General features: G+C 39.6%; 2 protein-coding genes across 4 annotated transcripts; both read left to right on the plus strand.

The window, feature by feature from the left end:
• Positions 1-367: 367 nt before the first annotated feature.
• zglp1 (zinc finger GATA like protein 1) lies at positions 368-14980 on the plus strand. 3 transcript variants are annotated; one of them, XM_061880559.1, is made up of 5 exons: positions 368-523; positions 4956-6017; positions 12303-12394; positions 12873-12966; positions 14440-14980. In XM_061880559.1, exons 1-5 carry the CDS (start codon positions 504-506, stop codon positions 14570-14572), a joined length of 1401 nt encoding a protein of 466 aa, XP_061736543.1. In that variant the 5' UTR covers positions 368-503; the 3' UTR covers positions 14573-14980. The 3 variants fall into 3 exon arrangements, with proteins under 3 accessions (XP_061736543.1, XP_061736460.1, XP_061736622.1); XM_061880476.1 differs by lacking the exon at positions 368-523 and adding an exon at positions 530-758; XM_061880638.1 differs by lacking the exon at positions 368-523 and adding an exon at positions 530-727.
• A 6210-nt stretch (positions 14981-21190) lies between these two features.
• Positions 21191-21920, plus strand: LOC133538860 (forkhead box protein D1-like). Its single transcript, XM_061880760.1, has one exon. The coding sequence runs from the start codon at positions 21210-21212 to the stop codon at positions 21882-21884; it is 675 nt and encodes a 224-aa protein (XP_061736744.1). The 5' UTR covers positions 21191-21209; the 3' UTR covers positions 21885-21920.
• Positions 21921-23283: the final 1363 nt, after the last annotated feature.

Here is a 23283-nt window from a genome sequence, read left to right on the forward strand (position 1 = left end):
ATTTTGTAATGTTTTTGAACATATTTTGATCATTGTTTCTCGTCTGTTTGTTTGTAAATGTTGAAATTTATAAATAAAAGTTAAAAAAAAAAATATATATATATAATAATAATATTGATATTGTGCCAGTATTGCTGCGATGCCGATATCATCCTGCCGATACCGACATTTGAATTGTTCCGTGCGGCTGTAATTAACATGTAGAACAAGGGATGCGTTGAATTGTGTTGAATGTAATTATAAAATAAACCAGTAATGGTATCATTACTTAGGATCAGTGGATGAACCTCGATCCTGTTTGAGTTTCAATAAAGTTTTGTCTTGTTTCTTGTTTTTTTTTTAATATATATATATTTTGCATGTTGCTGCTTCCAGAAGTGTATATAAAGTTTTACAGACGGATTTAGTGTAAGGATTAAGGAAAGTGTAATTTGTCTAAGCAGCATCAGCTGCGTGTCACTCAAGCAGCTAGCCAGCAATGGCATCCACGATCTAGCACATTTATGCCAAGCACCGATGGAAGGTGAGCAAATTATTCCAACGCGAATCCGCGATTGTTTGTGTCTTCATGCGACATTGTTTTGAGCGCATTCGATCATTTCGGTGCGGTTTGGAACTTTAATTTTTCGCGCGTGCGTGAGACCCTTGGACATCAAAGGGCGGCCGCCAAGTGATCACTTTGAAGAAAATCAACCTGACATTTCAGATCAATATTGAACATCTACCGGTATGTCGAATGTTTTGCCACTTTTTTCCCGGTAAGTGACGTTTTTGCATGGAAAGTTACATTGTGTTAAGCCGTAAGCATTTTTATCTGACACAAAAAAAGTAAACAAAAAAAGCTATCATTGTTTCACTTTTTACTAATATTTCAAATGTAGCTTACTCCGGAAACATTTTACAGTACAATGTACTCTTATCAGCCACAACTTACACAATATAACGTCATCCAATACTATAGTTTTATATGTACAATATAGTGTAAGTGTACTTAATATTGTGAGTCTGTGTACATTTCATTTGATACAGTTTTCTTATGTCAATGATATTTGAGTATTGCCATATCTGTTTCTATTAATTTGTATTCATTATTTTTTATCATGGTCTGGTTGTATTGTCAAATGTATCCCTTTTTAAGATTTGACGTATTGACGCAGAGAAACCTTAAAGGCCTACTGAAACCCACTACTACCGACCACGCAGTCTGATAGTTTATATATCAATGATGAAATATTAACATTGAAACCCATGCCAATACAGCCGGTTTAGTTTACTAAATTGCAATTTTAAATTTCCCGCGGAAGTATCTTGCTAAAACGTCACGGTATGATGACACGTGCGCGTGACGTAACGCACTGTAGAGGACATTTTGTTCCAGCACCGTTAACAGCAATAAGTCGTCTCTTTTCATCGCATAATTCCACAGTATTATGGACATCAGTGTTGCTGAATCTTTTGCAATTTGTTCAATGAATAATGGAGACGTCAAAGAAGAAAGCTGTAGGTGGGGAGCGGTGTATTGCGGCCGCCTTTAGCAACAAAAACACAGCCGGTGTTTCATTGTTTACATTCCCGAAAGATGACGGTGAAGCTTTACTATGGAACAGAGCGGTCGAGTGCACACGGTTGGATTGGACCACACACACAAAGTACAGTGTATTTTGCAGCGATCATTTCGAAAGATCGTGTTTCGAAGAGGGTCCCTTGCGAAGGGCAGAGATGGGCATCGCCACCACCCGTCGACTGGTGCTGAAGAAAGGTGCTGGGCCGACTTTTAGGTTGTACAGGTACGACCATATAATCTCACTAAAACACTAGCAACACAATAAGTAGATAAGGGATTTTCCAGAATTATCCTATTAAATTTGTCTAATAACATCTGAAACGCTCCCACTGTATAGTCTTTTTCTTTTCTTTGTTTTTCTAGTCCTTCACTCTCACTTTCCTCAGCCACGAATCTTTCATCCTCGCTCAAATTAATGGGCAAATCGTCGCTTTCTCCGTCCGAATCGCTCTCGCTGCTGGTGGCCATGATTGTAAACAATGTTCAGATGTGAGGAGCTCCACAACCCGTGACGTCATGCGCACATTGTCTGCTACTTCCGGTACAGACAAGGCTTTTCTATTAGCGACCAAAAGTTGCAAACTTTATCGTGGATGTTCTCTACTAAATCCTTTCAGCAAAAATATGGCAATATCGCGAAATGATCAATTATGACACATAGAATGGACCTGCTATCCCCGTTTGAATGAGAAAATCTCATTTCAGTAGGCCTTTAAATAACGACTGCATTTTTTTACGACTTAACTTTCGCCTCTCCCAATAGACACACCAATAAGCTTGATTATGGATGTACAATAAAACTCCTTATAGGCAGTTGCTGTTTGTTATATATGTTATAACTTTGTGACATGATACAATGCACATTAATGAGCATATGAAATATAAATGTGACAGATTATAACCAAAGGCGGATTTACATCTGCAGTCCCCAGCAGGTTGATGGTAACTTGCTGGGCATCTCATTGCAAAGAAACAAGCCCAGGGCTCCCACTAATTCAGCATTAAAGTGAGTTGTATTTTTCATGTACGTATTTTTGCTGTATTTATCTGGCACAAGTGGAAAGCAGGTCCCTGAAAAATAATGCTTAGATTAAACCGCGCAGTGGTGCAAAAAAGGTTGGGGACCACCGTATTAGGGTTTCAAGCACACGTTTACATCGGGGGCTCTTTAGCCCTTTTGACCTCGGGGCCCAACCTTTCCACTACAGGGTGGCCCTAGGCCTCAAATATTAACATTTAATTGGCAATTTTACTTTTGTTTTTTAATGATATGAAACAATGTGTTAATCACAGAGATTATTATTTAACACATAAACCTTAGACTTAGGTCAGACAGATTAGACAAATACACACCAATTCAACAAACTGCAATGGAAGAGACTGATGAAAAATGTATTTAACAGTGAAGGGAAAGTTATTTCAAAAATGTAGTAAGCAGAACTACAAGTCTTGATTAAAAGTAGCTGAGCTACAGGGGACGTTATCCCCGGAGAATTGTAGCAAGCTACATGTCAAAAGTAGCTTGCTACATTTAAATTTATGGGTCCACATGTAAAATATCAATGTTGATGTAACTGAGAGTGTACAAATTGAACTAATAAGGGTCCATTACTATCAACTAACTATCATTTAGCTGGGGAAACGTTTACAACTACCTGTGGGGATCTCCAAACCCCACTCTATGCATTTATTTAGTTTGCCTTTTCTTTGTCCCACCCCTATAATGTTATTAATTTCTTCTACCTACAGTAAAAAAACAGCATTTATGTATATCATGGCAAAAAAAAAAACAATGACTTGTTTGTTGTTTGGGAACCGTTGATAATGGTTATGAGCAGTAAAACTTTTCATGAACTCAACTCACCTTAATGTGTGTTCCTAAATTTGTTCTACGTTTTGGATGAAGAGAGCTTGCCTATCACTGCATGTATTTATACATTTATTTAACCTATTATCCGGGTTGGGCAATTAAGAACATATTTTCATTTGTAATGCTGACTTAGCAAAGGTGCAGTATTTACATATTTGATGTGTTGAAGTGTGATGATAGTCGTTACTCCTCAATCAAGGCAAGTTACCGCTATAGATCATTTTCAAAAGTTAATGCCCTGACGTGTGGGGTTAAATGTGTATGAACATGAATTAATGTTTAAGATGGACAAACACTTTTCAAGTGTAAAATACACATGGAGAATGTCTGCAACTTTTGAATGACATCCAATAAGGAAGTATTTGGTGTTGGTTCTTTCTATAATTATAATTATTACTTTTAGATATAATTGAATAAAAAATAGTATCAACGCATTATTTTTTTTAATTTTTGTTGAAGTGTTGTGCTTTGTGAGGTCAAGGTTACAAAGTATACTTAAAACACTAAACACTAAAAAATATATTTGAAAAAAAAATCACTGGAAATAAGCCTCAAAACGTTTATTTCTGAACAGCTAAATAATAATCATCTCAATTGTGGCAAACTGCATGTTTTTGTCTCAAGTACTATTATCACTGGGGATGAAGCTTAAGATGGTACACACAGAGAAACCCAGGAAGCAAATCGCTAAGCTAATGCCAAGAATTAAGTGCTTATTAAAGTTTAAGAAATGTAGATGGAACCACATTACACAGCCAACAACATGAACTTGATAAGTAGATTAAGAGTCAAGGAGAGGAGACTATAAATAAAAAATAGGATACTATATGTTGACAAAGTCTGTCTAATTCCCTAAACACAGGTGGTCTTTGAGAGCAAAAATCTAATTATTTAAATGAGTAGTAGATAGTAGTTTTTGCTTTTGTTCAGTTATTGTGTACTATTGACTTTGTTTTGCTCAAACAATTATATGTAATGAAAGAGAATGAGGAACTATTTTAAATATTGATATTGTTACACTGTCAATAGCACTTACCTTAAAGAAATTTTAAAAATTACAATTTATACATGTGATCGATATTGGTATCAGCCAATCTCATTCCTGGATGATCATATCGGCAGTGTAAAACCCTGATCGGAACATCCATATTAAAAATGCTTAATGTAGGACCAAAAAATTTTAGAATGTGCTTTAAAAAAATTGCAAACCGTAAACCACAATATTTGAAACATTGTGTGGTTAGACAACTGTATACACTTTACTCAAGCAGTAGCTTATTTAATAAACTGCAGAGGAAGTGCCAGGCTACTTGGACTAAGGCTAATATTCAGGAAGGGGTTTTTATTTTTGTAAAAAAAAGCTTGTAAACTTCGGCTTTAAAATACTGTCAGCAGTAAAAGATGTGGTTTAAAAAAAAAAAAATCTATTTGAGGTGTTTATCCAAGCAACTAAAACTGAGGCACTGTGTCTATTTGATGAAATGCACACTTTTCTAAAAGCTGTTTATGTCCACCATGCAGGCGTTGCTTCAACATGAGCACGGGTCAAAATTCACAGGCCGGACACCAGAAGACGACAGAACAAGGTGGCTCGGAATCCGCGCTCCTCTACCTATTCCAGGAAGTCTCCAAACTCGGGTCCCCCGTGAACAGCAGTGTGCCGGACATCGGTGCTCTGCCGTCCTGGCGATGCGTTGACGAGATGAAATATGGCGTACGTTTGCTTCAAACCTCCAGCTCCCCGTCCTTTCCGCCACTTTTTGAGCGTGACGAAAACATGGCGACGGAAGTGAACACACAAGTGGCGGCCGGCGCCCACAGCCCTTGGAGGGTTCTGAGTCTGATTAACCTGCAGTGTAACAGGCTCATGGATCCAAATGTAAGACCGCTGTCATCTGCCATGAAAAGTGCGCAATATTCGGAAACTGCTGAAAGTTTTGAGCGTGCCTGGAAAGCGGCGCATGTTTCAGCGGCTTCCGCTGGTATCGCACCAACAGATGGCGAGGAAGAGGAGCACTCTGCTTCCAAATCATTCAATCAATCAAAAGCGTTGTCTCCGCAAAGAATAGAAACTAACTTCAGTGTTGACATGTTGTTGAAGAGGCAACCTGATGCTGATCACCTTCTTCGTGCTGGAAGTTCTTTGTCACCGAAGCACGGTTGTGAAATTGATTTTGACATTGTGGATCTATCAAAGCCGGCGATCACCCTCGACCACAACGCAAACAGCACATGGCAGCGCCATGCACAGCACTTGCCCTCAAAACCGGGTGACAAAAACATGTCATCGAAATCAGAGAGTACACACGATGCCATTGAGGAGAAACCTCATCACTGCCACAGCCAAAAGCAACGACCTCCTACCTCCACCGTGACCTCAGAGCAGAGGCCAAAGGAGGCAAACGATCCGCTGGCAACTCGTCACGGTCCCTCCAAAAGGGCCAAAATTCCCAGAAAACAACCCAAACCCAGCCGCAGCGTGAACATCCAAGACCCGAATTTGCAGGGAGTGATGTTCAGGATGGACACTGGGCTGGACGGCAGCAGGGAGCAATGTCGGCTTCTCATCACCTCAAAATACAGGTGAGGACACGCTTGGCTGGACTGTGGTTTACTTCCCATCAACACTCCCAACTTTTTTCCACCAAGGAGTTGCAAACAGAAACATTGAAGAATGTGGATTATCCACTTACATCACAGCAGTGTTTCAAATACATTTCATGAATTTAAAGGTGGTTAGATTTTAGGCTGCCTTGAATAGATTTGGCGCTACCGGTTAGACCAGTGGTTCTCAAATGGGGGTACGCGTACCCCTGGGGGTACTTGAAGGTATGCCAAGTGGTACGTGAGATTTTTTTTAAATATTCCAAAAATAGCAACAATTCAAAAATCCTTCATAAATATATTTACTGTATAATACTTTAACAAAATATCAATGTAAGTTCATAAACTGTGAAAAGAAATACAACAATGCAATATTCAGTGTTGACAGCTATATTTTTTGTGGACATGTTCCATAAATATTGATGTTAAATATTTCTTTTTTTGTGAAGAAATGTTTAGAATTAAGTTCATGAATCCAGATGGATCTCTTTTACAATCCCCAAAGAGGGCACTTTAAGTTGATGATTACTTCTATGTGTAGAAATCTTTATTTATAATTTAATCACTTGTTTATTTTTCAACAAGTTTTTATATATTTTTTTCCAAATAGTTCAAGAAAGACCACTACAAATGAGCAATATTTTGCGCTGTTATACAATTTAATAAATCAGAAACTGATGACATAGTGTTGTATTTTACTTTATCGCTTTTTTTTTTTTTCAAACAAAAATGCTTTGCTCTGATTAGGGGGTACTTGAATTGAAACATTTTCACAGGGGGTACATCACTGAAAAAAGGTTGAGAACCACTGGGTTAGAAGGCTGTACGCTTCAAAAATTACTCGATAATCAAATACAATACAAGCTTTGATTTATATTGTTGCTTCGATTAATCCTTTAATTAATGTAACTTGGGATGTAACGATATGAAAATTTCATATCACATTTATCGTGAACAAAATTATCGTGGTATCCACTTCCAAAGACATGCACCTGGGGATAGGTTGATTGGCAACACTAAATGGGCCCTAGTCTGTGAATGTGAGTGTGAATGTTGTCTGTCTATCTGTGTTGGCCCTATGATGAGGTGGCAACTTGTCCAGGATGTACGCCGCCTTCCGCCCGATTGTAGCTGAAATAGGCACCAGCGACCCCGAAGGGAGTACGCGGTAGGAAATGGATGGATGGATTGTTAAATGTGCTCAAAAAGTACTTCTACACACACTGACATCTTTTGACCAAGTTTTTTATTTAATTTTTTTTACACATAACTACAATAGACACTGTTAGAAAAGCCATTCATATCGCATGTTTTGGGTTTTACTGTACGCTTTGCTTCAGTGTTTTAGTGTTAATTTTTTACTGTATCTGCTTTAATATTGTTTTAAATATTGGTTTGCATGTTCTCCCCGTGACCGTGTGGGTTCCCTCCGGGTACTGCGGCTTCCTCCCACCTCCAAAGACATGCACCATAAGTTAATTGGCAACACTAAATTGGCCCTAGTGTGTAAATTTTGTCTGTCTATCTGTGTTGGCCCTGCAATGAGGGGCGACTTGTCCAGGGTGTAAGCGCCTTCCGCCCGAATGCAGCTGAGATAAGCTCCAGCGACCCCAAAAGGGACAAGCAGTAGAAATTGGATGGATGGATGGAGGGTATGTATTGTAGCGCTTTAAGATTTATTTAAATGAAAATTGCATAGTAAATAAAATCTATTTATTATTTTTAGCGAGCGTTGTGGAGTTCCACTATTTTCAGCAGTCGTTGAAAGTACCATTAAAAACACCTCCCCCTCATATTCCTGAGTATAGATTGATCACTCTACTCGAGGAGGACACAGCTTGCAGGTTCAATGTGCACAATTGAATAGTTAGTTGCTCAGACAGCAATGTGTTTATATAGGTTTACCAGGGGTGTAACGGTATTATAAATACAACAGTATTTCCGTTTCAAAGTCGTCACAATAATACCTTGACGGTATCAAATAAAAACTTGCCGGGTCTGAAAATGACCTTGTAGATCTCCCAGGATCAACTGTGCAGCACGGGGTCGGTCGGAAAGTTGGGGGCGAAAACAAAACTTCTTTGGCGGAGGTAAGAAAGTCTGAGTTCTGCAAAGCAAAGTGTGCCACTTTTGTCTCGAGCGTGTCCAAGGTGACACAGAGCCAGCAGGTCGCAGCGCAGAGAGGGGAAATCCATCCATCCAATCATTTTCTACCGCTTTTCCCTTTTTGAGGTTGCTGAAGCCTATCTCAGATGCATTCGGGCGGTAGGCGGGGTACACCCTGGACAAGTCGCCACCTCTTCCCAGGGCCAACACCGATAGACAACATTTACACTTGCCAATCAACCTATCCTCAGGTGCATGTCTTTGGAGGTGGGATGACGCCGAAATTCCACAGAGGGATCCCACGCAGTCACGGGAAAAACATGCAAACTCCACACAGAAAGAGCGCGGAGATCGAACCCAGGAGAGAGGGAAATCAACTTTTTTTTCTTAAATAAAAAACCTACAATGTGGGAAATTTGAGTAAACTGAAAAAAAGTCTGCTGCATTCGAGCGATAGGTGGTGTACACCCTGGACAAGTCGCCACCTCATCGCAAGGCCAAAACAGATGGACATAAACTGAGATAAGCTCCAGCGATCATGAAATAGATACGCGGTAGAAAATGGATGGATGGATGAAAAAAAAACTACTTGATAAATCCTCAATTTGTCTACCGCTTGTCTCTCTTTGTCTTGCGGGGGACGGTGGCGGAGCGTGTCCAGCTACACTCGGGCATAAGGCCAGATACACCTTAGACAAGATACACCTTAGACAAGTCGCCACCTCAGAAACAATTACCCAGAAGAGATATTTGAAGTCAGCAAAGCCAAACATCACTTTGTGAGGTATATACAATATTAAAAGCTACATTTTGAGTGAACTTTTCTGTGAAACTGCATTTTCCCATCTTATATAAAACCTGTCCACTGTGGAGGATACTGCATCTCAGAAAGTAAAAGTTGAAAGACGCTAAAGTGAATATCATTTTTTACATAGTCCCTTTAAAGACACTCGATTATAAAAAAATGTTTAAATATTTGCTTGAAACAGTTGATATTCCTGCACAATTATTTGCACTTAAAATACATGTTTGTAGTAATAAATGTGATTAGAACATTTGAATGTTATGTTTGTTCAATTGGAGTTAGTGTGTTTATCCTAATTATTCCTACCACTTTATAAATTTCAACATTTGTTAAACACTTTTTTTTTTACTTATACCACTATCATACTGTGAGATTTTGATATTATTACATCCCTAAAGTTGAGATTTGTGTATGTTGTTTCTTAATGAGGAAAGACGTGAATGTCACTTGTTTTCATGTTAGCATCTAAGCTGGCAAACTGGCGCTTCTATAAAAGTGCAGTTATCAATCTTTGTTTTTTGATAATTATTACCGTTTATCGCTACATCCTCAAGTCTATTTCATAAAAAATTATAAAATACAGACCGCATGGAGTGCCTGTAACCTAAAATATGCAGACGGCTGCTGCAATACAGCACATATGAGCGCGGTCCTGTGGTGGCAAACCAATGAGTTTTTTTATTTGTATTATGTAAGTGCAATTTCAATGTTTTTATTAGAAAGAAAGAATGAAGGTTATGGAAAGCAGAAAAATAGTTTTCCTCTCTAAAATACGCATGGAGGCTGTAAAGTATGTTCTATCCGATTACGCGATTGCTAAAATAATTGATAGCCGTAGCCCTAGCACATTGTACAAATAATAAAAAAACGGGCATAAATAGAGCAACGAGGCGTTAACTGTTGTCTTTGAATAGATGTACCGTATATTTCGGACTACAAGGCTCACTTAAAATCCTTTCATCTTCTCAAAAAACGACAGTGACCCGTATAACTTAGTGCGCCAAATGTACAGAATAATTCTGGTTGTGCTTACTGACCTCCAAAGCAATTTTATTTGGTACATGGTGTAATATGTGTGAACAGTAGTAGTTACACATAAGAGATACGTGTAGACTGCAATATGACGCCAGTAAACATCAAAACTTTTAAAATGTTCCATTGTAAAATTAAAAAAACATTACACACAACGCTCGAACATCCGTCAAAATGTTTTAGTATGACTTTGAAGACGCATTACTTGATTGTCGGCCCATTACGGCAACCATAGTCAGGGATACAAGTATTACTATGGTACGTGTACAAGGGCCGCAAAATAGCATCTGGCGTTTTGTTTTACAAAATTATGCAAAAGCAACTTTTCTTACCTTCTGGTACTTGCTGATGTGTATTTGAGATCTGTATAAGTCCTTAAAATTTGCGCATGTCCGCCACTGGAGTCCGTGACGATGCCGTAGTCGAGAAGCTTTTTCTTGTTCACTATCTTCTTGTTATGGGGCATTCACCCTCTTCTGTTGCCATTTCTAATATAAAGTAACGTAAAGTTCTAACTTACATCTCACATGGAAGCGCTAAAAACTACCGGTGTCGTGAGTTTCCATAATTCACCCACGGAACTTTAGTTATTGGAGAGTTAGGATCGAACGGTTATTCAAGGGACCAATTTCCTGTGTTGTTGCACTAGTGATCCACGGATGAGGAGATGCTGATCTGCTGTTGATTCAAGTAAAGTCTGAATGTCATCAAAACGATTAGCGCCATCTTTTGACACTTCTTCAACAAGCGGTATAACAAAGATGTAAATAAGAGCGCCCACAAAGCCACGCATTCTGAAGCGACTTGAAAAAGGTTTCTTTACATGTTATGTACACCACACGGAAATGTTTTGAATTTAGAAAAAAATCATAATTGACCCCTTTTATGCGCCTTCTAATCCGGGGCGCCTTTTGTATGAAAAAAGACCTTAAAGGCCTACTGAAACCCACTACTACCGACCACGCAGTCTGATAGTTTATACATCAATGATGAAATATTAGCATTGCAACACATGCCAATACGGCCTTTTTAGTTTACTAAATTGCAATTTTAAATTTCCCCGGAGTTTCGTCTTGAAAATATCGTGTAATGACGTGTACGCGTGATGTCACGGGCTGTTAGGAAATATGGGCGCTGCGCACACACACAGCTAAAAGTCGTCTGCTTTAATCGCATAATTACACAATATTATGGAGACCTGTGTTGCGGAATCTTTTGCAATTTTTTCAATTAATATTGGAGAAGTCAAAGAAGAAAGATGGAGTTGGGAACCTTTAGCCTTTAGCCACACAAACACACGGTGATTCCTTGTTTAAAATTCCTGGAGGTGAAACTTTACTATGGATCAGATCGCGGTCAAGCGAACATGAATCCCGACCGAATGTCAACCAGCAGGTTTCGGTGAGAAAATTGTGGTAAAAAGTCGCTTCTTACCGGAGATCAGCTGAGCTTGTGCCGTCCATAAAGCTGCCGTAGACTCCCTTGAGACACTGGCGTCAAGACACCCGTGGACACACACCTCCGACTATCAGGTACTGTTAAACTCACTAAAACACTAGCAACACATTAGAAAGAAAAGGGATTTCCCAGAATTATCCTAGTAAATGTGTCTAAAAACATCTGAATCCGTCCCAATGCAATCGCGTTTTTTTTTTAACATTTTTTTTTTGTTCCAGTCCGACATTATCAATATCCTCAAACACAAATCTATCATCCTCGCTCAAATTAATGGAGAAATTGTCGTTTTGTCGGTCCGAATAGCACTTTTTGTTGAAGGCTCCCATTAAAGACAACGTGAATATGTGAGGAGCCATCAACCTGTGATGTCATCATCTGCGACTTCCGGTAAAGACAAGGCTTTTTTGTCAGCACCAAAAGTTGCGAACTTTATCCTGGCTGTTCTTTACTAAATCCTTTCAGCAAAAATATGGCAATATCGCGAAATGATCAAGTATGACACATAGAATGGACCTGCTATCCCCGTTTAAATAAGAAAATCTCATTTCAGTAGGCCTTTAATAAACCCGCTCATTGGCAGTGCGCTTTATGATCCGGTGTGCCCTGTGGTCCAGAAAATACGGTATATCAATTTTTTTCCCTTTTTAAAAAAGATGACATGCACATATGCAAAGTGTCATCTATCATGCAGGTGACTATTTTCACACAATATACTTATTTTATGGCACAGTACATAACCTTGTTGTGAACAACAAGGGGATGTGTTGTGGTTGCCCACCACGAATTTCTACTCAGTCATAGGCACCTTGCCTTTCTGGAAAACCGCACTGTGGATTACATTGTCTGATATGTTTCCACCTCAGCAAGGAGTGCCACAAGGGAGTGCGCAGACCCAGGATCAGGAATCGAACCTCCCAGATGACCAGCAGCTCAGAGGAGGAGGCAAACACTCAAAGTTTGTAATAAACACATTTTATTTTTTATCACGGACCTAATTTTTGGGACAAAATGTGCGTCTTGTACAGTTAGTATTTGTGTGAAGTATACTCTCCCCACAGTGGGGCGCTGTACGTACATTTGAAAACTGGCTTTCACTTGCATGTCACAGTATACGCTCAAAAGTATAACACGTGTTTCAATATGCTTCTCAAACTTTTTTGTCGTGACTCCATGGGCACATAAACATTACATTGTATAAAGGTAGGATAAAAATAATCGCTTGATATTTTTAGAGAGTTCCTGAAGGAACTCTCCTGACGGAATAAATAAAGTACTATCTATCTATCTATCTATCTATCTATCTATCTATTGTTTGCAGTTGGGATGAATAAGCATTTATTGTCGGATTGAATATTGCCGCTGTACTATTCATCATTAAATACAGTCCAAAATGGCCGATGCACAAACTTAAGTACTTCTCTCTGTCTCACTAGGGAGCAAAGTTTGTGCATCTTGCTGCACCACAACCACCCCTATGTGGAGAGATGCAGAGGACGGGACACCTCTCTGCAACGCTTGTGGCATCAGGTAAAGTCCTTAAAGTACATGTTTCACTTTAACACAATTGGTATTTCCAAAATGATTTTTTCTTTTAATTTCTCATAGGAACTTTTTGAATATTACGTGCAAGAAATAAAGCTATGCTGTCAACGTAAAACATTTTGGCTGCCGTATATTTAGGCTTTTTGGAACCAATTCTCATGCCTAACCACTTTAGTGTTAAATAAAAATGCTGGAAAATACTCTACTTTTAGGTTATTAAATCAGTTGAAAATGTTAAAATGTTTCTGAAATTTATAGGCACATGTAAATAAAGTGCTTAGTGTTTAAAGGCCTACTGAAATGAGATGTTCTTATTTAAACGGGGATAGCAGGTCCGTTCTATGTGTCATACTTGATCATTTCGCGATATTGCCATATTTTCGCTGAAAGGATTTAGTAGAGAACATCCACGATAAAGTTCGCAACTTTTGGTTGCCAATAAAAAAGCCTTGCCTCTACTGGAAGTAGCAGACGATGTGCGCGTGACGTCACGGGTTGTAGGGCACCTTACATCCTCACATTGTTTATAATGATAGCCACCAGCAGCAAGACCTATACTGATCGAGAAAGCGACAATTTCCCCATCAATTTGAGCAAAGATGAAAGATTTGTGGATGAGGAAAGTTAGAGTGAAGGACTAGAAGAAAAAAAGTGAAAAAAAAAATTAAAAAAGGCGATGTTCAGTTGTTGTTAGACACATTTACTAGGATAATTCTGGAAAATCCCTTATCTGCCTATTGTGTTGCTAGTGTTTTAGTGAGATTAAATAGTACCTGAAAGCCGGAGGGGTGTGGCCACGGGTGTGTTGATCGCGAGTGTCTCTGAGGGGAAGTCACGCAGCTGCAGCAGGACGGAAGCTCCGCTCATGTATCCGGTAAGAGCTGACTTATTACCACAATTTCCTGACCGAAAACTGCCGGTTGACATGTGGTCGGGATCCATGTTGGCTTGACCGCTCTGTTCCATAGTAAAGCTTCACCTTCGGGAATTTTAAACAAGGAAACACCGGCTGTGTTTGTGTGGCTAAAGGCTAAAAGCTTCCCACCTCCATCTTTCTACTTTGACTTCTCCATTATTAATTCAACAAATTGCAAAAGATTCAGCAACACAGATGTCCAGAATACTGTGTAATTATGCGATTAAAGCAGATTACTTATAGCTTGGATCAGGCTGGAAAATAATGTCCGCTACATCCCGAGACGTCAAACGCACGCGTCATCATACCGCGACGTTTTCAACACGACACTTCGCGGGAAATTTAAAATTGCAATTTAGTAAACTAAAAAGGCCGTATTGGCATGTGTTGCAATGTTAATATTTCATCATTGATATATAAACTATCAGACTGCGTGGTCGGTAGTAGCGGGTTTCAGTAGGCCTTTAACTGACCTCAATGTGCGAAATAAGCTTTTAAATCTCAACTTTTAAAAATGTTTTTCCTCTATCTTGCCTTCAAAGGTACAAGAAGTACAAAGTGCGATGTCACTACTGCTGGCATATCCCGAGAAAAGAAAGCAACTCCAGCTCGCACTGCCTCAAGTGTGGAAACCTGGTGAAGGTGGCCTCCATTCAGCACAAACACAACACCTAAAGAGAACATACACAACTATGTAAACACTTGAACGCCACATTTCAACATACACCTTTCCATGTTTAAGTAAAATATGTTTTAGATGCCTGCTAAACTAATTGTCAGTTATCTGTGCTATGTCTGAAAATGTTATTAAAAAAAAAAAAAAAAAAAGTACAAAATGTCTGGTGTGTTAAAGGAGGTGCTTTTTGTTGCACCCATTAACGTATTTATATATTTTTTTGTATTTGGAAGTTTTCTGTGTTTGGGCCAGTGTTTGTTTTGAGCCAGTATTGTTTTTTTCTGCTTGATGAGGTGCACTGATATTTTTTTTTAGCATGAGAGTTTTTTCTGTGAGGATTTAAAAATATAATTTTGTGTGAGCACTAATGGGATTTTTGGTCTGCATTAAATGCTGTGTAAATACCCTGTTTGGTTTACGTGTCTACAGCCCTGATGATGATATTCCTACAACAGTATGGAGTGTTTGAGGGAAGTATTAATTAGTCCATGTGAGACCACGTGCAGCGTTGACGTCTCTCCACAGTGGGCGGCCTCACGTGGACTTGGGCCTAATAAAACATGACGTCAGTCTCTAATTGTAAACAGCTAGAGACTTTCTGGCCTTTGCTTTGGCCATGAGCCAAGAACTTTAAACTAACCTGTTGAATACATTTCTCTTCAGGGAATAAGCGGTAGAAAATGGATGGATGGATGGTCAAAAAACACATTTCTTCAAATAGACTTGCCCCAAACAATTGTAATGGTTTTATTTTTTACAAACATGCTTACTGTGCGGGCCGTCACAAATAAATTTAGACCGTTCTCCTACGCAGGTTTGTGTGATCTCCAAGTCGCTGTCAATTTTCAGATTCGCGGTCTTGGATTTATTTTACAGTGTGGTTGTTTCAAGCAAAGAAATGCAACTTCCTCCTGGCCACAAGTAGGGAAAGGGAGACATCCTGCTTTCTTTGGCTCCTCGCAAAATGTCCGTCTTCTCATTCTTCCCAAGGACTGATATTCTTTTCCAAAGCAGGTTTGTGTTGTGTTTGTCCCATCTGACTCCGGTTTTCATGGTAACTGCTCCTTCGCTGGCTTATCTTAATGATCATTGCAAATACCTCTCACCCTCATGTCAGGGTTCTATTGTGTATGCCTTTGTGTTATTTTAGAACTAACCATTTACAGTAATTCCTAATGATATACTATATTTATGTGATAATATGCTGAAATATGTTGGGATGATCGATATACTCATTTTCATAGGTGTATGCTAGCAATATGTAGTTAGTAGGGGTGAAACGGTACGTGTATTTGTATTGAACCGTTTCGGTACGGGGGTTTTGGTTTGGTCCGGAAGTGAACCGAACGAGTACACATGTTAGCTGCGACCGGGCTATGACAACATGCTAGCTGTGACCGGGCTAGGACAACATGTAAAAGCCAGAGCTGGAAGACCCTCCTGCCTCGTTAAGATCTCCCGTTTGGGAACACTTTGGCTGCGCGATTGAACAATGGAGGACGGAGGTTTGCCGACATTATTTAGCAACTGCTTCTGACAACACGTCAAACGTGTTGCACCTTTCCTGCTTCCGGCTCCCAGACCGTAGTCGAGGAGCGCAGGGGAGAGAATCCTCCAGGGCTGATGTATTCTCGGGGGCAACACCCTTCACTCTACCAGGCAGTGGGTCTCCACAGCTCTGGACTCCAGGATAAATGAAGAGTCCGGCGATTAGTTGCAAATTGTGGCTTTATTGAGGTCTTGCACACAGCCAATCCAACAAAACACTAGCCACTCCCGCACTCTACCGCTCCCTCACCTCGCTCACCCACACACTCACCTCACGTGCTATCACATATTAAAGGGCCACACACACATATGCTACTCTCATAACACATGCTAACCCATTTGAAGCATCAGCACCGCATTCAAGCAGCCTCTCCTCGGCGAGTCAGGCAGAGCTAAAGCAAAAACAAATGTTTTTATAGCAGCAGATTTAAGTCCAAAGTGCATTAAAAACTAAATTTTGACCCACTTCTATGGTGGAAGAACAATGAGCCCATATATCCTCCTACTGCCAAGTTAGCCAGGCTGGGGGGGGAAGAAAAGTTAATCTGAGGCTGAGTGGACTTGAAACTGTTTAATGTTGCACTTTTTATATGTAGAAGAAAAGTTTTGTCATTTTATTTTATCTGAGCAACAACTTGAGGCAGTTCAATGTTTATTAACGTGGAACCTGACTTAAACAAGTTGAAAAACTTATTGGGGTGTTACCATTTAGTGGTCAATTGTACGGAATATGTACTGTACTGTGCAATCTACTAGTACAAGTCTCAATCAATCAATCAATCAAAAAAGGGGGTTGCCCACATATGCGGTCCTCTCCAAGTTTTCTCCTAGTCATTGTCACCGACTTCCCACTGGGTGTGAGTTTTCCTTGCCTTTTATGTGGATCCTACCAAGGATGTCGTAGTGGTTTGTGCAGCCCTTTGAGACACTAGTGATTTAGGGCTATATAAATAATCATTGATTGATTATGTAGAAAGGTTTTGTTAAGAAACCATTCGGAGCCTTATCTTATTTAGTTTTTATTTTATATATGTTGACCACATTAACCCTGGCAATGGACCCTGTGTGTAGATGTTTGTTATGTCATTGTTTACAAATTTGGTAAATAAATTACCCAAAAGTTTATATTTTGTTGTTTTCTTACTGTACCAAAAATGGACCGAACCGTGACCTCTAAACCGAGGTATGTACCGAACCTAAATGTTTGTGTACCGTTACACCCCAAGTAGTAAGCGTTAAAAATATTAAAATCCTTCAACCGCCACACTACTGGTTCAACCTTGCTTATAAACACATTATAATGGGACTATCTGTGAATGTAGCTTGCCGTTACAACTCTGTACAGAACATGGCAAACGTAACTCTGCTTAAAGCACTTCATTTGTTCCTGGTCTGCCAGAGAGTAAGAGGATGTAGAAGAAAGTACCGATGTTGCCAACTTGAAAGCACTCATTGTTTGTGACAAAAAGGGGCAACAGAAGAAAAGTTCATACAGTGGTACCTCAACTAACAAGCAGTTTCTCGACTTAGTGTTATGCTGTAGGTCAGCATAATTTGGGTTATGAGCCCCACCGCCGCCAGTTAAAGTATGTATGCACACCCACAACCAGAGAACAACACAATCCTGCCCTCCAATCACTAGAACTGAGAAAGTTTGGTGGAGGAGGAGAAGTGGTCGACTGAATCAGAAAAATGTCTTACCAGCAAGGCAACCTTACTCCAGAATTGTCAGTCCACATCACACAAGCTGCAGCCGAAAACACATGTATCCATTAAAATATTGAGAAGATGAAGTGGTTAGTCCAGTATAGTCCTGACTTGGCAAACTGAACCTTCGCTCAATACCTTTTTTTCGTACACTCTCAGCTTGCTGTCAACTCTAACCTCTCCGGTACATCACTCAAACACATCAGTGTGCAACATAAGCAATGATTTCTTAGTTCCTATTGTTACACGAGGAGGAGACACAAAAGTCTACACCCCAAAGTAAATGCTGAAAAATTGAAACTATGTATACATAGTTGTTTATCGGACATGCTATTGTAAGGATTTTTCAAACATTATTTATCTAAATTATGTTTTTCTTTTTAGAAGTCTTGTTACGTGTTAAAATGGTGCTGTTTTGAGAGGGCTACACGTAAATTAAATTGATTTAAATTCATTGCAATGGGTTGGCCTGATTTGGAAAAACAAATGTTTTGATTTACGAGCTCTGTCGTGGAACTCTTAAATCAAGGTACAGGACTTCTCTGGATTATTGGATTCAGGATTACTTAATCTTGCATAAAACATTTACCACACTACCTACAGCAAAGGCGTCTGAATTTCTTCTTCTTAGGGGGCAACAGACTAAAAAAATCAAAGGAAACAGGAGACATGTTGGTGTGAAATGTTTTTTTTCCATTTTCGTTTTAAATCAAATTTAAATTTGATTTGATTCGTGTTTTGTATTAAAATGAAGTCACTGGAGAGAAATTGTATTATATTTTTTTGGTGCAAAATAACAAATTAAACAGATAGAAAGCAATCCTGGCACATCCCAGTTCTTCAGTTGACTAGCCTAGCATTGACACATCGCCAACAATTGGGTGAATTTGCCAGTACGGGAAATATTTAATCAATTCATGGAAATTCAATCAATCTCCACTAAAAAAGTTTGTCCAACATACTCAACTTACCAACATATTTCGGCTAATCAGTGTCATTTTTTCCAATTGAATTTGAGTGGCGCCTAATGTGCACGTCAACTGTTTAATCAAAACTTGTTTGGTTTTTGTGTAAACAAAGCAGAAACGGTAAAGTGCATCAATATATCAACTCTTTATTCCTCATACGGCACAACTGTCATCCTCGACTTGGACCTAGGGCTGGGCGATATGGCCGTTTTTTAATATCTCAATATTTTTAGGCCATATCGCTATACACGATACATATCTCGATATTTTGCCTTAGCCTTGACTGAACACTTGATACATATAATCACAGCAGTATGATGATTCTATGTGTCTACATTAAAACATTGTTCATACTGATTAATATATGCTCATTTTAAAGTTTCATGCAGAGAGGGAAATCACAACTACGTCAATTGACCAAAACTGTATTTATTAAACATTTATTAAGCAGTGGCACAAACATTCATGTCATTTCCAAAACAGAAAGTGCAAGATTGTCAGAGACATTTTAAAACAAGTTATTAGTGCACTTTTGTGCATGATGTCACTAAGATGACATATCAAAACAACGCTAAATTAAAGTGCAACTTTTGTACAAAACCCCACTACAATAGTTTAAAACAAATAAAATGCACTTTTGTGCATGATGTCACACAAGATATTTGAATAACTGTCAAATAAAAATGAGCTGCATAATAGGAAATCGAATAGTGTTTGTCCTTCGCTATGTGGTAGGTTACTGCGGACATTATCTCCTTTTGTTGTTGACTATTTTTTTCATACGGAGTTGATCTGGAAAAGTTTGCCTCGGCATTTTGATGGTGTGGGCATGTGGCACCGGATGGAGATGTTGAGATGCGGAGTAAGCACTCTTCATTCTCTAGCAGGTGAATTTTCAAATGATGCTACATATTAGCAGTAATGCTACTTGCACCTTCTTTCTCTCCTATTACCACTCGCACGGCTCCGCTAGCATCACAGCTAACGTTACCCATGTTGCTACCTCTCTGCTCCGGTAGGGCGTATACACTTGTGACGTATGACGTGACAGTATGTGACGTATGTAAAAAGGTGCGCTTTCTGTCTGTGAGAAGGAGACAAGGAGTGGGAAGAGCCTGTAGTGCAGGGGTGTCAAACTCAAATAAAGAGTGGGCCAAAATTTAAAACTGAACAAAGCCGCGGGCCAAGGTTGAACAAATGAACCTTTTAATAGGGACCCAACTAATTTTGCATTGAATATTGAACAAGCTACGGAGTCAGGGTTTGGTGGTAGCGGGGTGTATATTGTAGCGTCCCAGAAGACTTAGTGCTGCAAGCGGTTCTGGGTATTTGTTCTGTTGTGTTTGTGTTGTGTTACGGTGCAGATGTTCTCCCGAAATGTATTTGTCATTCTTGTTTGGTGTGGGTTCACAATGTGGCGCATATTTGTAACAGTGTTAAAGTTGTTCATATGGCCACCCTCGTTGTGACCTGTATGGTTGTTGACCAAGTATGCGTTGCATTCACTTATGTGTGTGTAAAAGCCGTAAATATGTGACTGGACCGGCACACTGTTTGTATGGAGGAAAAGCGGACGTGAAAACAGGTTGTAGAGAACGCTAAATTTGGCCCGCGGGCCAGAGTTTGACACCCATGCTGTAGTGTAATGCCCGCAGCTAAAAGCAACTGCGTGATAACGTATACCCGAATAACACAATATAGTCATTTCTATGTCGCACAGAGACAAACCCACGATATATCGCCCAGCCTTACTTGGAACCACATCCTGTTCTTGTCTACGGCGCCAAGCCTCCTGGGTAATGTAGAATGCGAACATTTGTCAACACACTTATGTCCTGACTTTCTTTTGTTTACCTGTATTTATACATTTAATCTTTTTTTTTATCCGGGTTAAGACATTTAAGAATATATTTTCATTTACATGACCGAGATGTTGAAGTGTGATGATCATTACGGTGATTCTCAAACTGTGATGGTATACTCGCTCCATCTAGTAGTATGCCAAAGAATCACCTGCTTAAAGCAGATTCCTATATTCAGTGTTACTGTTCAAATTGTGTGCAATGTTACAGTGGCCAAAAATATAAAATATACTCGTTAAATACAACCTTTACGTTGTTTTTAATGACTACCTAGGCCTACTACGCCACTCTGTTTTAATGTTGGTCATTATGGTGGTACTTGGAGAGCCAAGTATTTTCTAAGATGGTACTTGGTGAAAGAAGTTTGATAAGAGGGGTAAAATACTGGACTGTGCAGGTGCAGTTGGTGTGAAAGAAGAGACTGTTAGATTCTTCTCTGTCTGAGTGAGAAAGGGGAGTTTGGGGGGAAAGAGGGGGAGGAAGCATTTAAAAGTCCAAGCTGAATGAAAGCCAGAAGTTGTTTTCTTTCTCTTGAAGGACCTGCGTACACCATGACTTTGTACCACAAATATCCTGAAAACGCGCGGCTTCCCTCCGACATGCATGGCTCGGAACAAGACCGGAGAGACTTAACGGAGGGTCTCCAGGGTGGAACGTCCCCGGTGAAGCCCCCGTACTCTTACATCGCCCTCATCACCATGGCGATCTTGCAGAGTCCCCAAAAGAGACTCTCCCTCAGTCAGATCTGTGACTACATCAGCCAGACCTTCGCCTACTATCAGGACAAGTTTCCTGCGTGGCAGAACTCAATCCGACACAACTTGTCTCTCAACGACTGTTTCGTCAAAGTCCCGCGGGACCCCGGCGTCCCCGGTAAAGGGAACTTTTGGACTCTGGACCCCATGTCAGCGAGTATGTTTGCAAACGGGAGCTTTCTTCGGCGGAGGAAACGCTTCAAGAGGCAACAGTCGCCCTGGAGGACCGTGGAGGCAAGAGGAGCTCCTCAGCCGGGACATGAGTTGTACCAGCTGAGCCCTAAAGATCCTTTCAGCAGCCTGGTTCCTCTAAACCCAGAAACAGGGAGAACTTTCATTCCTGCTCCGTCCTCAGTCTTGTCTTTGGACCAAGCCTCTGTCTTGACCTACACATTCTCTCTACACAGAATGGCACCCAGTTTACCTCTTTACTACAGTATGGCTGACCCTGAACACACCTTGACTGACTAAAGCAAACATTTCACATATAACAGTGTATATTAGTGTTGTCCCAATATTTTGGTACTGGTACCAAAATTATTTCGATACTTTTCTGAATAAATGAGACCACAAAAAAATTGCATCATTGGCTTTATTTCAACAGCAAAAATCACGGTAATGTTTATTTTTGCAAGTTTGTCCTTAAATAAAATAGTGAACATACAAGACAACGTGTCTTTTTTTAGTGAGTAAGCACACAAAGGCTCCTAATTTAGCTGCTGATATATGCAGTAACATATTGTCATTTTCCATTCTATTACTTTGTCGAAATTATTAAGGACAAATGGACCAGTATTTTTCACAGGCAGTATAGTACTGATAATCATTCATTAGTATCACAGTACTATACTAATACCGGTATACCGTACATCCCTAGTGTATACTAGTTGTTTGGATCGGAACTGTTCAGATGTGTCGCTATGCAAAGTTTTATCTTTCTCCTCAACCATCAGGTTGTGACAAATTCATTATCTTAGGCTCATAGTGCAGTAAATTCAATGATGCGGACACGTTTGTTACTGGATACTTTCTAATGTGCTTTTCCCTCGAGACTGAGTAAAATGTAACTATAATTATTTGTTATTTTTATGTTGACAAATGTGATTTAGACTGCAATAATAATCAAATAAGGACACTAATTATACATGTCTAGCTACAGTGCTATTGTGTGCCTAGCTGTTGTGTAGCTGCTAGCTCCTTGTAGCCTACCACGTTTACCTTTTTGTAAATGAGTTCACTTAAACACAGGAAAAAACTAACCTTGTTTGTTTATTGGAGGACATTTAGATGCTAACTGGCTTTGCACGAGTAAACACGCTGTAAGACTGCTTGTATTACAGATTTTAGGCGCGAGCCGATGTCATCCGATACTTGGTATTTTGCTGCTTACGGACTGATATCAATATCAGATCAAAACATCCCTATATGTATTACACTGTAGTATTTGTTATTTTCTGATGGAGTAGCTTTGTGGTATCCAAAGTCCATCTCGTTTTGTTTTTGGTCCAAATATAGAATTAAATCTGTCCTATATCAGATTATCGAAATATTTAGGGATAAGACTCTAAGAGACCAAATTATCTTGGATAAAATACATGTCTGCCAACGCAAACCTGAGAATGATTTTTATTAGAGATGTCCGATAATGGCTTTTTTGCCGATATCCGATATTCCGTTATTGTCCAACTCTTAATTACCGATTCCGATATCAACCGATACCGATATAAACAGTCATGGAATTAACACATTATTATGCCTAATTTTGTTGTGACGCCCCGCTGGATGCATTAAATCAACACAAGTTATGGAAAAAAATGCCAACATGGCACTGCCATATTTATTATTGAAGTCACAAAGCATTATTTTTTTT

The sequence above is a fragment of the Nerophis ophidion genome, linkage group LG01 (assembly GCF_033978795.1).
Source record: "Nerophis ophidion isolate RoL-2023_Sa linkage group LG01, RoL_Noph_v1.0, whole genome shotgun sequence".
In the NCBI taxonomy this organism is placed as follows: domain Eukaryota; kingdom Metazoa; phylum Chordata; class Actinopteri; order Syngnathiformes; family Syngnathidae; genus Nerophis; species Nerophis ophidion.